The sequence below is a fragment of the Manacus vitellinus genome, unplaced genomic scaffold (genome assembly GCF_001715985.3).
Source record: "Manacus vitellinus isolate BGI_N305 unplaced genomic scaffold, ASM171598v3 scaffold_14_pilon, whole genome shotgun sequence".
Taxonomy (NCBI): Eukaryota; Metazoa; Chordata; class Aves; order Passeriformes; family Pipridae; genus Manacus; species Manacus vitellinus.
This window is the reverse complement of record NW_021939063.1, coordinates 6,901,644-6,914,945: the sequence shown is the minus strand read 5'-3', so window position 1 is coordinate 6,914,945 and position 13,302 is coordinate 6,901,644. Positions and strand designations below refer to the sequence as shown.

General features: G+C 43.7%; 1 protein-coding gene across 1 annotated transcript in view; it reads right to left on the bottom strand.

The window, feature by feature from the left end:
- The window catches only part of ADAMTS9 (ADAM metallopeptidase with thrombospondin type 1 motif 9), an 83,511-nt gene that overhangs the window by 17,186 nt on the left and 53,023 nt on the right, over positions 1-13,302 (bottom strand). Inside the window, 2 exon segments of the mRNA XM_029958263.1 lie at positions 1,744-1,917; positions 6,009-6,176. Coding sequence (XP_029814123.1) covers positions 1,744-1,917; positions 6,009-6,176 — 342 coding nt within the window.

Here is a 13,302-nt window from a genome sequence, read left to right as displayed (position 1 = left end):
TGTACTTGTGGCCAGGTTACACAGGATTATAAACCCAGCTTCCCAGCACTACTGAGACTGGGGAAATGAAGCTAAACTTGAAGCCTGTGGGGAAGGAGAGATGAGAGGAAAGCAAACACTGCCTTAACCTGGAATTTTTTCTTGCTGTAGAGGAAAAGTTGCACAGCCTCTGCATGTGTGAGCTGCTTTTTCTCTCATCAAATTTGCTTTTTCTAAAGTCTTGCTTTTTTCTTTTTTTTTTTTTTTCTTTCTTCTTTTTATTGACACCATAAAGGCTCTGGAAGTGTCTGCAAACACCAAAGCTCTGAGCAGGAAGCTGGTGGCTCCTCTCCATCTTTTGTTACCAGAGCAGGAGGCCCTGCTTTCCTTCACACCGTGGCCTCTTTACACTGTCTCGACAGCAAAGGGACCTGGACCAATTTTATCCCCCTTCAAGACCTTTCTGGGCCATGCAGGAGCACTATAAAAGCCCCTTGACTGCCAAGGAACGCTGTTTGATTAATATTTTTCCTGCTCCCTGAAGTTGTGCACTGCAGGATTCCAGGTGGCCAGGATCAGGCTCTGATCATCTGCCTCCAAAGTCAGTGAGACCTTTGCTGTTCCAAGGGTGAAGGGTCGAGCTCAGGCTGCTCTGCCACTGGAGCCAGCAATAGTTTTGCAGAGAGGCTGACGCACCTGGGTGAGGGTGTCTTCTGCCCCCTCCACCCCCTGCATCCTGGAGGGCCCATGATGGGCAATCCCTTTCTCCCTGTGTGATGAGGACACCCTCTCCATAGTAGTGGTGGCCCCTCCTGTGTGACACAGGAGTCAGCTCCCCAGAGCTGCCCTTCCCATTTCCAAGGCTGGCAGACTCTGCACCGCAGGGAAGAGCCTGGGACAGTGGGACAGGGATGGAAGAGAACTGGGGCAGGACTCTTACCCAGGTTTGGCTAAAAATGGGACAAAAGCAGAATGCAAAGAATAATTTTGGTACCTGGTCTGAACTCTCTCAGCCAAAACCTGTTGTGCACTTGAAGGCTGACACGGCACCCTCTCGGCAGCACATGGGAAGGCTCCTCCTGCTCAGAGTCCCCTCATTCTCCTAACACCCCTCAGCCTCGGGCCCCCCCATTGCCCACAATGCAGGACAGTTGTAGTCACTCCCTGAACCACTGGAGCAGCAGCTTTATCCCCTGATCCAGCCTAAAGGGTTGTTTTTGCTGGGGACTGATCCTAGTCACTCAGAAAAGCACCGTGTCCCTTGGGAGACCCCATCTTGGCACTGCTCATGGCTTGAGGAAAGAGCATGGACTGGGAGCTCAGTGAAAGGAGAGGGACATCAAAAGAAGATGGGGTGATGGTGCAGGAAAATGGGAATTACCACTGTTCCCTGATTCCTTCAAACCCACAAGCACAAAACTCAAGCTGCAGCAGCACGGCAGGGCTCTGCCTCCGGGAACAGACCCAAATCCGCCCTACCCAAAACCTGCTCAATATTTGCATAGGTCCCAGCCAAACACAGGGCAGCACGAAGCAATAAATTAACCCTACTGAGGTATTTCTCCTCTCCCCCTTCCAGCCAGCACGCATGAGCATTCCCTCTGCTCTTTTTTGCTGTTTTGGCAAGCCCTGCTTGCACCCCCCAACACCCCGACCCTCCAGCAGCAATCCCCGGCCTCCTCCACCCCGTCTCCAGCATCATCCCGCGCTTGAGAGCACAAGTGCCGTGACCCCGGGGATGGGTGAAGGGGGGTCCCCGCTTACCGGCTGCCATTCGCTGGCTGCCCAGCGGTGCGTGGGGCACTCGGGGAGGTGACAGTCCCGCTGCGGAGGGGGACGGCTGGCCGGGTCACACTCGGCATCCTCGGCTGCCTTCGGGGCGCCGCTGTGGCAGTGCACGGCGCGGCGCTGGACACCCCGGCCACAGGACACGGAGCACTGCAGGAGAGGACAGAAGGTAAGTGTTGGTGCCCATCACACCCGTCACGGTAAGTTCGTGGGGTTCACCCTCTGCTCTGGGCTCGACAGCAGCGATGCTCTGTGAAACTTCCAGGTGAGGCTTTTCATTGCACAAAGGGGAAATTATTGCAGACAGGCTGAAATCCCTGCTCCGCTGAAGCCAGCGGGAATTTTTTGCCACTGGCTTCACTGGGGTCAGGACTTCCCCAGCCAGGATTTTTATTGCAAAATCCTCTGGAGACAGCGGCACTGCTAAACCATCACGACACGCCAGAGGCAGCTCAGGCGCTCACTCAAAAAAGTAATAGTTCAAAATACATCAAATGCCACAAACAGAGTGGACTTTAATGGAAAGCAAATTTGGATTGTATAGAAGGAAGTCTGTAGCAGTAGAGGGGGAAAGGTGTGATACAGCTGGGATTTCTTTCAGCAAGCATCTAAACATGCACATGCACACAAGGCAGGGAATAATGTTAGTTTGTGAAAATAAATGTCTTTTTGAAATTAACTGCATTTCATATTTCCTCCATTACACTGTGGAGTTTTTCTCAACTCCGAACTTCCAGGCACAGCAAGAAATGCCTGAATTACCCTGATTCTCAGACATCCTCAAATTATTATCTATACTACAATGCTTTTAACAGCTTATTTTTTCTTTCACGCAACATTTCTTAGTGTTGTGACTGCTCACTAATATGTTTAGCAGTACTTAACATCCCTCTGATATAGATTCTTTCTGGCTAGAGCAGTATACTGTGTAGATTTGAAATAAAGAGAATTTGCATTTATAGAAGAAAGCATATAAAAATCAAAGGTACATATTTAAAACACAGCTGAATTAAAAGCTAATATAAGCAATCTTATTAATATATCAGGAACTAAGAAAACAAGCTCACAGCCTGTTATTGCAATACCAATAAAACCGAGCCTTCTTAAGGCAGGGAATTAATCGGTGCCTAATGGGGAAGCAATTCCCTCTTCTGCAGAGTGTTCCTCCACAATGCTGTTTGCTTTACTATCCTAATGCCCCATAAAGCCAAGAGGACCAAAGAAAAGCTGAGTGTGACTATTCCTCTCGCTTCTGATATTTCTAAGAGAGTGGGAGTATCCTTGTGTAGCTTTTTGAAAGCAGCAGTGACAGGGATTTCTGTCACTGGTGATGCAAACACTTCCCATATGCTGCGCTGGGATTAACAGTGCTGTTTGTCCTATGCGTTCCATAGGGGACACTAAACTGAATAATGGCCACAAACTTGAAGAAACTTATAGACCAGGGTGCCTACCATGCTCTAAAATGCCTTTTGGTTTGCATTTATCATCAACCTAAAAAGCACATGCCCGGGTATGTTAGTACAGAGGAGCACAAGTGACACTGTGGCTCTTTTACTGTGGCCTGTGCTGTGTGTGACACCCGGGTTTGGAGAGAGGAGGGTGGTCCCTGTGCTGTGCCAGAATCATTACCTGATGTTCTATCCGTGTTTTTAAACAAGGCTGAATTTCAGCCTGTAACTGAAATACGTAAATACCAGAGAGCAGAATAAATATTGGTATTTTTGCTAAGTGAAAGGTAAATGGCCATAATTGATATCACTTAGGAGAAGCAAACACATTAAATCTGACATTTCAGTGCAGACACAGGCACATTTAAAACTTGGAGAAAAAGCCTTTTTCCTTCCCTTCTGATTATTACAGGTATATTAAAAATGCTTTGCTGCAGGGAGGTAAGTTCATAACAATCTAGAAAAGAATTTACCACCCACTGAATATAAAACATCCAAAGAGAAAAAAATCCAGGAGCAGAGCATCAGCATAGCCAGTGTCCGACTGGGATTAATTTTTAACCCTTCCTGTATTTTTTAATCCTGATTTTCTGAATAATTCCTTTTCCCAAAAGGAAAAGAAAAAAAGACCCTAAAGGTATAATGCAACAAGTCCTGTGCATATATGGCAACACAAAGATGCATTTTTATGGGAAAACCTTGGCTTAGTTCTCATGCAGACTTTGCTGACTTACCGAGGAGAAAAGGCAGCCAGCTCACAGCAGCTCAGCTTTGGGATTGTCTTTCTGAGGCAATTAGACCTTCAGAAAGCTTTATATTTTTTGATAGTATCTGAGTGCAAACTGATCATGGCTCCTATTTGCAACAGTGGCACTGGTGACAGGGAAGGTGACAAAGAGTTTCTTTGCCCATTTATACCCTGATTTCCTGGATATTCAGAGCGCCAAACCCCTGTCGGTTTCATGGTCTTAATGAGAAATTCAGCACCTAAATCCAGCTCAGGTCTAAAGCATTAAATCTTTGGCAAAGCCCTGCAATAGCCAGGGACCCACAGCCAGTGCTCCAAACCTCTGACAGCCCCAACTCTTCATCTGTCACAGACAAAGAAACGCTGCCAGCACCAGTGAGGCTCAGAGATCTGTGTCACAGCATTCCATGTGGTTAGTTTGATATTGTAGAATAAGTATTTCTATCCCTTCATTTTTTCCCCAAGCAAGATCCTGGCTGGCTGAGCACATCCAGCATCAGGGACTGGGCTGAGGAGCTACTCCTGGAAATGCCTATTCTTAGCCTTATCATTACCATACAAATATTCCTTAATTGCCAAGTCATGAGAGATTACCTCAGGCCATAAATCACCTTCTCCTATTAACTTGAGTTTCTTTCTCCACTTGCATAAATTAACTACCATCATGCAGTGGAATGCTGGGAATTTTAGAACACTTTTATCAATTAATATTAGTGCATTTTAATGCAATCGACAGATCATCATGTTATTATGTTTACAATTATTAGCTATAAAAAACTGCTTTCAGGAGCAGTCACTTTAAATAAGGTGCAAATCAGATATGACGAGACTATCTAATTTCCTTTCATTTCAGTCCAGCTCCTGTATAAAATTAAGGTTTCAGTCCTGAAGGTAATAACGGCAATAATATTGACTTAATTTCCAATATGGAAGCAGCACTGTGGATTTCACAGGCTGGATGCTCCCAGCCATTCCTCAGGTAAAGAGCCCAGACCTCAGTAACTGAACCTCCATTCTGAATGAACACTTAGCACTTCATGCATTTAACAACAAATAACTCTTATCCTATGAATTCAAAGGTAAGCATGAGGAAAAAAATAAGAGCCTGAAAACAATCAAGATCTTCAATGGGTTTATTGTCTTTTTTAGTAGTGTACATTAAACAACAGCACCTGTCTCAGCCCTAACATTTGCATGTGTGTCTGTTAGCAATGTTAATGGTTTGTCTTTCAGGGAACTTGCATATATCAAGAACTGGTGTTTTCTACCTTAATTTGGAAGACAGAGTGCAAGGGAACACGATGTTTTACAAGTTAACAGTTCATTTAGTCTGGGATTTTCAATAATTCCGCTGATTAGCACACTAATGAGGTAGAGGGAAAAGCAAGGCTCAGAGATAAAAATGTGATGCAGCAGATTCAAGGTGATGACAAAGACATTATTTTCAGGAAAACAAGGACTCAAGGTATGCTTTCAGCAAGCAAGATGCTTAATAACTCCAAGCACTTTCTCATTTCCAGCAGACTCTGCTCTATACATCACTGTCTGACTTTTTAATGAGGAAAATCAAGTGATGAGTTTGTTAAGAAACAAAGGGAGTGAAAAGCAGTTTTAATGAACAGCTCTGATTATTCTTTAAGCTTCCTCAGGAAGCTGATAATAAATGAGTTTCAGATTTCTCAAAACTAAGGAAGATTTTGCTTGAGATGTGATATTTACATAATGATATTAAAAACATGAATAAATAGTAGATTCTCTTTCATATTATATACTAATGATGTTTCTAGCAGAAACTTATAATATACAATAAGGAATTTACTTTCAGATAGACACCAAAAGCAAGTTTCCATGTTTTCAGCTGGTACAAATCAGTGCTACTCCACTGCTGTCCATGAAGCTACACTATTTTATGCCAGGATCTGGCCAAAAACTTTTATCCTTTAATAATTCAAGAGGACAGAAGTGATCAGAAGACCAAGTTCTAACCAATTTGAGGAAGGAAGAATATCAAAGGGTGCAAAAGGGTACACAATGTGTCTCACCTGTCCCCAATCTCCTGCTTTCCACTTCGGACATCTGCCCCCTCTGCATTTCTTTTGCACGTTGGGCTTAGCAAGGTGTTTGCAATACTCTTCTTCTACATGTCTCCCTTCCTTTGACAAACAGTACACACTGCGGTGCTTTTGGCCCCTTCCACAGGAGACAGAACACTGTAAATATAAAGTAACAACAGATCAGCTTTCACACAGGGCTGTCTACACAGTCATACAGGGGCCATGGTTATACAGGGCACTTTCCCAGGTCCCAGGCAGCCTACACAAAACCTTGAGGTGGGTACAGAAGGGCAGCATTTAACCACTGGAAATGCTACCAATTACACTTAATATTCCATGGTATTCTTGGTCAGAGCCCCCAAAAATGCCAATATCAAAACAAGAGAAAGCAGCTGACATTCAGCAGGGCTAACAGGCTGGATTCCTGGCATTGCTCCAGTGGTTTCAAAGGAGCAGAGTCATCTTACAGGGATCAAGGCAGGAGCCCTCAGTATCTACTTAGAAGAACTTGAAAGGAACCATTTCCATTTACCTTGGTACAAAGGGATGTCAAATGTTGGTAAATCAGGAGGCTAAAGTGTGATACTGCACCTTCACAGAGGGAAATAACTGCACAAAAGACAAGGCAGAAAAGGGCAGCCTTTCCATGTCCTTGGTACTAAAGCCTGTGTTTGTTTTACCACTGTAGACTGACTTTTTTTTACTTTTCACTAAATAGACCGAAACCAAGACATGCTCATCCTTAAGATTTATGCATTTTGAAAACAACTCGGAAGGTGGCAAGAAGGCAGAGCCTGGAGAATCAAAGCAAAAAGCAAACCAGCAGGTATGTTAGCTGTAAGCTTTGTAGTGAAGCAACTAATTTCAACCTCCCTCTGCAGGTTCACTGAACTTTTTCAAATGTGACCACTTCTGGCATGCAAACCCCAAGCAACTTCACTTTGATTTCAGATTAGTCTCCTCCAAAAGATTTAGGAATCAAAGGGGTCTGGAATCACGACAAGAATTTAATATGACAGTTTCGTGTAGAACAAGCCTCTTACTCAGCATGATGCACCCAGAGACTCAACTTCAATTTCTTCATTACATGCTATGTCATAAGCATACTGGTTTAATCCTTGAGTGCAAACACACTGTTTTAACCATCTCTCCATAGAAAATGTTCTGTTTTCTTTTCAAAATGGAGGAAACACACAGAAATGAGGCTTCTACCTTCATTTTGGAACCACTCCATCAGCATATTTCCCAAGAAATATATTACAGCTCAAGCTCTTCCCAGCCTATGAATACATTTGAAACCTAAAATATTTATATATGTAGCAGCTCTGGAAGATCCACTAGAATAGAAATTGGCATATACAATGACACCTGTGAATATTTTATATTACAGCCCTACTTACAACTCATTCAGCCCACAAAGAACCAGCAAGAGTAGTAACTTGCTCCTAAATGGAAAAGGTCAGACCAGCGTGGAGAGAAATGGATATAACTCCTAAAATCAGACATTGCTGCTTAAAAGCTTGTACAAGTAATGCCCTGAAAAAGGTTGTTTTCCTGCTGCCAGAGCGTTACAGATCAAGGAAAGATGGCTGAGGTCCCTTGTGATCAGCAGGGTTTAAGAGCCATTAACAGTGCTCCTCTGAGAGGCAGGGATGGCTGACTGAGTTCTCCTGAGCCCAGATCCAATTTCAGGATAGGCCAAAAAAATCCAACGAGCAACATTCAATCTTGCACTGAGAAACAGAGGAAAGGCTGTCCCTTGTAATAAAATAAAACTTCCACGAGTTACCCATATCCATAAACTTCCCTTTTTTTTCTTTAGTATCAACAGAAAAAAAGACTGAGCTAATGAGCTATATTTTTATAAGCCTTTAAATTTCATCTGAAGTTCATTTTTTCATTCTCTTCCCAGGCAATGAATGTCAGTAAGAAGGAAATGTCAAATCTTACCAAACCCAGTTGTAAACTTTCATCCATTTACTGTCTTTGGTCTAAACACCAACACTGACACTTAGGAAAAAATTCAAGTGCTCCTCTGTTAGTGCTCTTTTTGCAGGTTGATGCCACTTTACTGTGACAACCAATGCTAAAGAGTAAATTTACAGCCTTCATCAGGATTCTGTCTTGCCTCACATCCTGACCTGGTACAGCCCAGAGCATTCCTTAGGTTAAAGAATACATTGGATCCACTACTTATCCTAAAGGAAGACTAACCACATTGTGCAACAATGCAAGTACATCTCTGGGGATCTGAAGCTGGTTGATAAATATTTGATATCACAAATAATATGGTACTAGTCGTTTCCAAAATTATTATTCCCCATCTACAAAATGTTTAACTGTGGCGTAGAGCCTGATTCTGACATTTATCTTGTGATCCCAGGATCAAACAACAAGTCTGCATGAACACCTTGGTGCACTCAGAGGTTGAGGCATAATTTGCCTAATTTTGTTAATACTTAAATGTAATTCCCAAGATGCTGGAATTAATCATTTCTATGTCTGCCTTTAATATAAATCAAAGTTAGGCAGCTGTGCATTTTCAGATCTAAACCACCCATTTGCTTTCATGCACATTTGAGTTATGATCTCATTTGCACTGACAGAAAAGAAAGGTTGGATAATCTAATGTAACAAGTATCAGAGACTAAAAATTCCTTTGCAAAGAGTCTACTTCATAACTGCCATCTAATTCGTCTCAGGTATTTTCAGCTTTTATCTAGCACGTAGATATGAAGCATATGTGAGCCACATGCGAAGAATAATTTAATAGTGGGCTTCATCTCAGTGCCATATGAGTCAGAGAACTGCTACACCTAGCTACCACCATCAGTCTCATCTATTTGAGACCCTGGAGGAACTTTTCATTATCAGGACTCTTCATCACTGCAAATGCTGCTGCTGCTTAAGGTACCCATCAATAGCAGTGCCATAGTGAGGTAAGCTTGGATCGTGCTTTCCTTAAAACATTTGACTAGAACAGACAAAACCACTCCCTTCATATTTCTCTTTTTTTTCTTGATTCCTTTCCCTCACCCCCTATAGAAAGTGATTCCAAGTGCTGGGGACAGACAGGTGGAATACCAGCCTCATCCAAGGCTCTTTGCAGACAACAGAAAAACTTCTACTGGCTTTAAGCACCTCTGATGCAGCTCTGAAGGTGTAGCCAGGTACTGTATTGATTTTTTTTTTTTACTAAGCAGCTTCCTGGAGTCAAGGATCATGTCCACTTGGGTACACCTGTGGTCACCCACCTCTTTCTCCACTCGTGGGAAAACGTTGCTCTTAAAGGTTGTTTGCAGCCCGTGATTGAGGCACAACAGCAAATAGCACCCCTGGGAGAACCTGGGAGGGCAGCCAGGCATGGAAGAGGGTGTGAAAACAACACATTGTGGTGTTTCTATTAAAGATCCACCAAAATGTTTGTGGCACATAAAGTAATAGGGAAATACTATTTCAAAAAAATCAACTACAGCCATCACACTAAAACTCTACCAGACCTTCCTCTGGTTATTATCTTTATTATCTCCTAAACCCACCACAGTCACACCTGGTACTTTCTGCAGAGAAGAAAAACAGAAGGACTTCCCTAAGAGCATTAGGATCAAAGCATTCAGCACAGATTTGAGGGGTTTATATTTATTGCATGGTTAGTGTTGTTAACATGCCAAGAACTAGAGATTGGCATGCTGCTGAGCTATTCAAACAAGTATACTGCCTAGTTTAAATAAATGAAAGAAAATAGTTTAAATAAATATAACAAGAATATTTCCATATCAACTGTTTCCATAAAGGTCAGAACATGATGCTAAATGTCTCCTGCAATGCCTTGCTCTGCTCCAGCACACAGAAAAGCTTGTGTTTTTGTTTCCACAAAAAATTTGTTTTCTGTTTCAGAGTTCAGGAATGACAACGCTTATTCTGTTTTACCAAGTACGTGCAAATTGCTTTAAAACAACCCTTGCTGCATTTCCTACTCTGATGTTTGGAAGATGAGGGTACATCTTGTTCATTTCTTAATGAAAGGCTGTTACTTGATTCACCGGGCTTGTAGCAGGAAAAAAACCAGAGTATGTAACCCAAAAGCTCTTAAAAATTTGTACAGAATTTCAGGGTGGTTGGGGCCAGTTTCTGAGCCTCTTGCCAGAGACCATGACCTGCTCTTCTGCACTGGGAGCCCATGCTATGGCTGTGCTGCTGCCAGGCTGAGGGCTGGGAACGAGGTCAGTCCAGCACCAAAAGGACTCCACAGCACTGGGCACAAATGAGCAAATCTTGGTGAGAAGAAAGAGGCAGAACAGAGCAACCAAGAAGAAATGGAATGACTCTGCTTCTTGTAAGCTGTGCATTCAAGGGAAGATCAACACAGGGCAGAAAGGCATATCCCCAGCAAGAACCTGGGAACACTCTCCCCCAGAAGTAAAAAGTTTCAGAAAATGCTGTCAGACCACTTTTCAGGCCCACCTCGCATCAGCCGACGATTTGGGAGGTATTTGAGATAATAAATGCAAGCTGTGGTGATCACCAAATGAATTCCCAAAGATAGGTATGCTCCGATAGCTCACCAACAGCAGGGCTGGGGGCTGGGAAGAATTAAGACCAAAAATGGCTTTATCAGATTCTGCCAGGAGCAACTTTTTGGAGGAAATTAAAATCAACCCTTGTAGATTTAGATTTCCCCACATTAAGTATTATATGGAAAGTAAACACTCATAAGTAAGCCATGGTTCATCCTTTCCAACAGTCTGAGACAAAACATGTGCTGGATGAGATAAAGCAGAAAAGCAACAGCACCCTACGATGCTTTACACCCCCTTTCCATGAGGGCTGTGCTCCTGGATGTCAGCAAACTTCTCCAACTATGAGCAGAGCCCAGCTATGCACCCTCATAGTTACCTTTCAGCATCATATTTAGTCTATGTCAGCTCTTACTACAACTTACACTGCTCCTGTCAGATGCTGAAACCACTGCCCTGTGACTTCAGTACTTCTGAAGTCTCTTGAGCACAAAGGACATCAGCAGACACACCACCAAGGAAAGCCTGAACCCTTCCTCACCAGCTGAACCTTTACTAGAAGTCTTAATATGCCTGAACCTATCTAGCAACAGAGGCATTGTGGCACCCAAACCAAATTAGCTTCACAACAGCAACGAATTTTAGCAGGTAACTCCCTTGGCTTCAGTGAGAGAAGCAACAAGCTGAAAGCAAGGGTGCAACACTTGATACTTAGGAAATATTTATCGCTACTTTGAAGTCCTGTTCCTTCCACTGCTCTGTTTTAGCGTGGTCTCACGCCTGGCTGCATCAGCATGGTGAGAACTCTGTGTCTGTGGGGTAGCAACATGTGTGCAGGGCAGGAGTCACCCAACCTGGCTTTCCTTTCCTGACAAACTACAGAGCCACACCTCAACGCACCCAAGAGCGTATGGTCATGGTGATTTTAGCTGGTATGTGGCCAGAAAATACATGTGATTTTTGTATATTTAAAAGGGAAGGGGGGTCTCTACATTCAAAGGAGGGCAAAGGGACTAGAGAGCTGAGCAAAACACACTAAAGCACTGCACTGCAGTTTGAAGGAGGCTTTGGGAATGTTTAATCCATGCTGACTCTCCAGAGAAATGGGACAATTAAAAAAAAAAGACATGAACATTAGGGATTTTGGAAAGTGTAGTCAGAGTATGTTTGTAAGCATTGTCCAGAATCCCTGTGGAAGTGTCTTGAGGAGCTGCATTACAGCCCTTGGTGTGCACAAGAGCAGGGTTTGCCCCATTGTCCCCGAGGATCACTCCTTGCCCCGGGCACGGGTGAGAGAGAACATCCATGCTGGCCTGCCCTGTCCCTCTAGTGCACTCAGGGTCTCCATCCTCCACAGTTCTGTTCCTGGCTCTGAGCAGAGCTTCCCAAGTGATTATTTGCAAAAGGGAGAAATAACACAGTCCACTAAATCTTCACCTTCCCACTGCCAAACTCAGCTGCAGGGACTGGTGAGTGACCTTGGATGATGTCTTTTAACACATTAAAAAGAAAAACAGGAAAAAAAAGGAAAATTTCTCAAAGAAAAGGGTCCAACTTGATGTGTTGCTGCAGCAGAGGGAAGAGGCTGCTGTGTCTGGAGCCCATTCCTCCAGCACAGATTGCCCAGCAGAAAGGATGCTCTTGGTCTCTTTAACTTCTGCAAGATTTAAAGCCCTGAGCGCCAAAGTCAATACCATAATTTCCCCGGGCTTGGAAACCTCACAAGATATATGGGTAAAAAAGAGGTAACTACAACAGGAGAAGCCATGCATCCTCCTCTCCTGCAGCATCCACCTAGTAAGCAGCACCTTCTCCCCCCCGCCTTTCCCCTGCCCTGTTGCTACACCATATACAAAGACTTCACCAGGTACAGAAATCAGCAGGGCTGTGAGCACACAGAGCTGCCGTACAAGCTTCATCCCTGCCCTGCTCCACACTATTTACCTTAGACAACAAAAAAGCAAAAGCTCCCTTACAGCCACTGCAGGTCTCTCAAGGGGGGGAGGTGTTACATGGCATTTCCTCAAATTAGGAGATGTGTGAGCTACCCAAGGACACCAGTATAATGGGATGTGGAAGGCACTGATGAAGCCTATTTTCCATGCTGTGGCACTTCTAGGACAGTACCAATTGAAGCAGCAAGGTGCCTCAGCTAACTGACACTTCATATTTTTAGTGAACAGTTGTATTATAATGCCATTTAGATGTTCCATTCAAGAATAGAATTTCTCCATGTTGGATGGAGTGAAACACAAAGCAAAGAGCTCTCCAAGGATCGTTAGCTCTATTTCACAGGTGTGCATCACACCAGGAGGCTGCAGGAGCATTGGGCTGCTGCTTACTTCCCAGTTTTATAAAGAAAAATCTTGGCTTAATGCAGTAGGGATACTGTCAGCCTGCACATGGTCTTGGGCATCAGACAGATTTTCAGCCATGCTGCTGGCTCACTCACCTCCCCTGTGAGCTAGTAAAATTAAAACATGAACAGAAAATTAAGTGCCTTTGGAACAGGACTGACTACAACATTTTCCCTTAAAAACTGCACAAATCAGTCACAAGGAAAGTTAGAAACACAGTAAATCTCTTTGTGCTTGGTGTCCCTCATCATTACACATCCTTGTTTCTAAATCCCTAGCATCTGAGCAACAGCAATTATTGCAGTGAGGGGTATACAGCTTGACTCTGAAAAATGAGCAACACTGCACACAGATTTCTCAATGCCCAGCTCAGGGATCTGCCTGAAGATGCTCAACTTCACAGCTCAT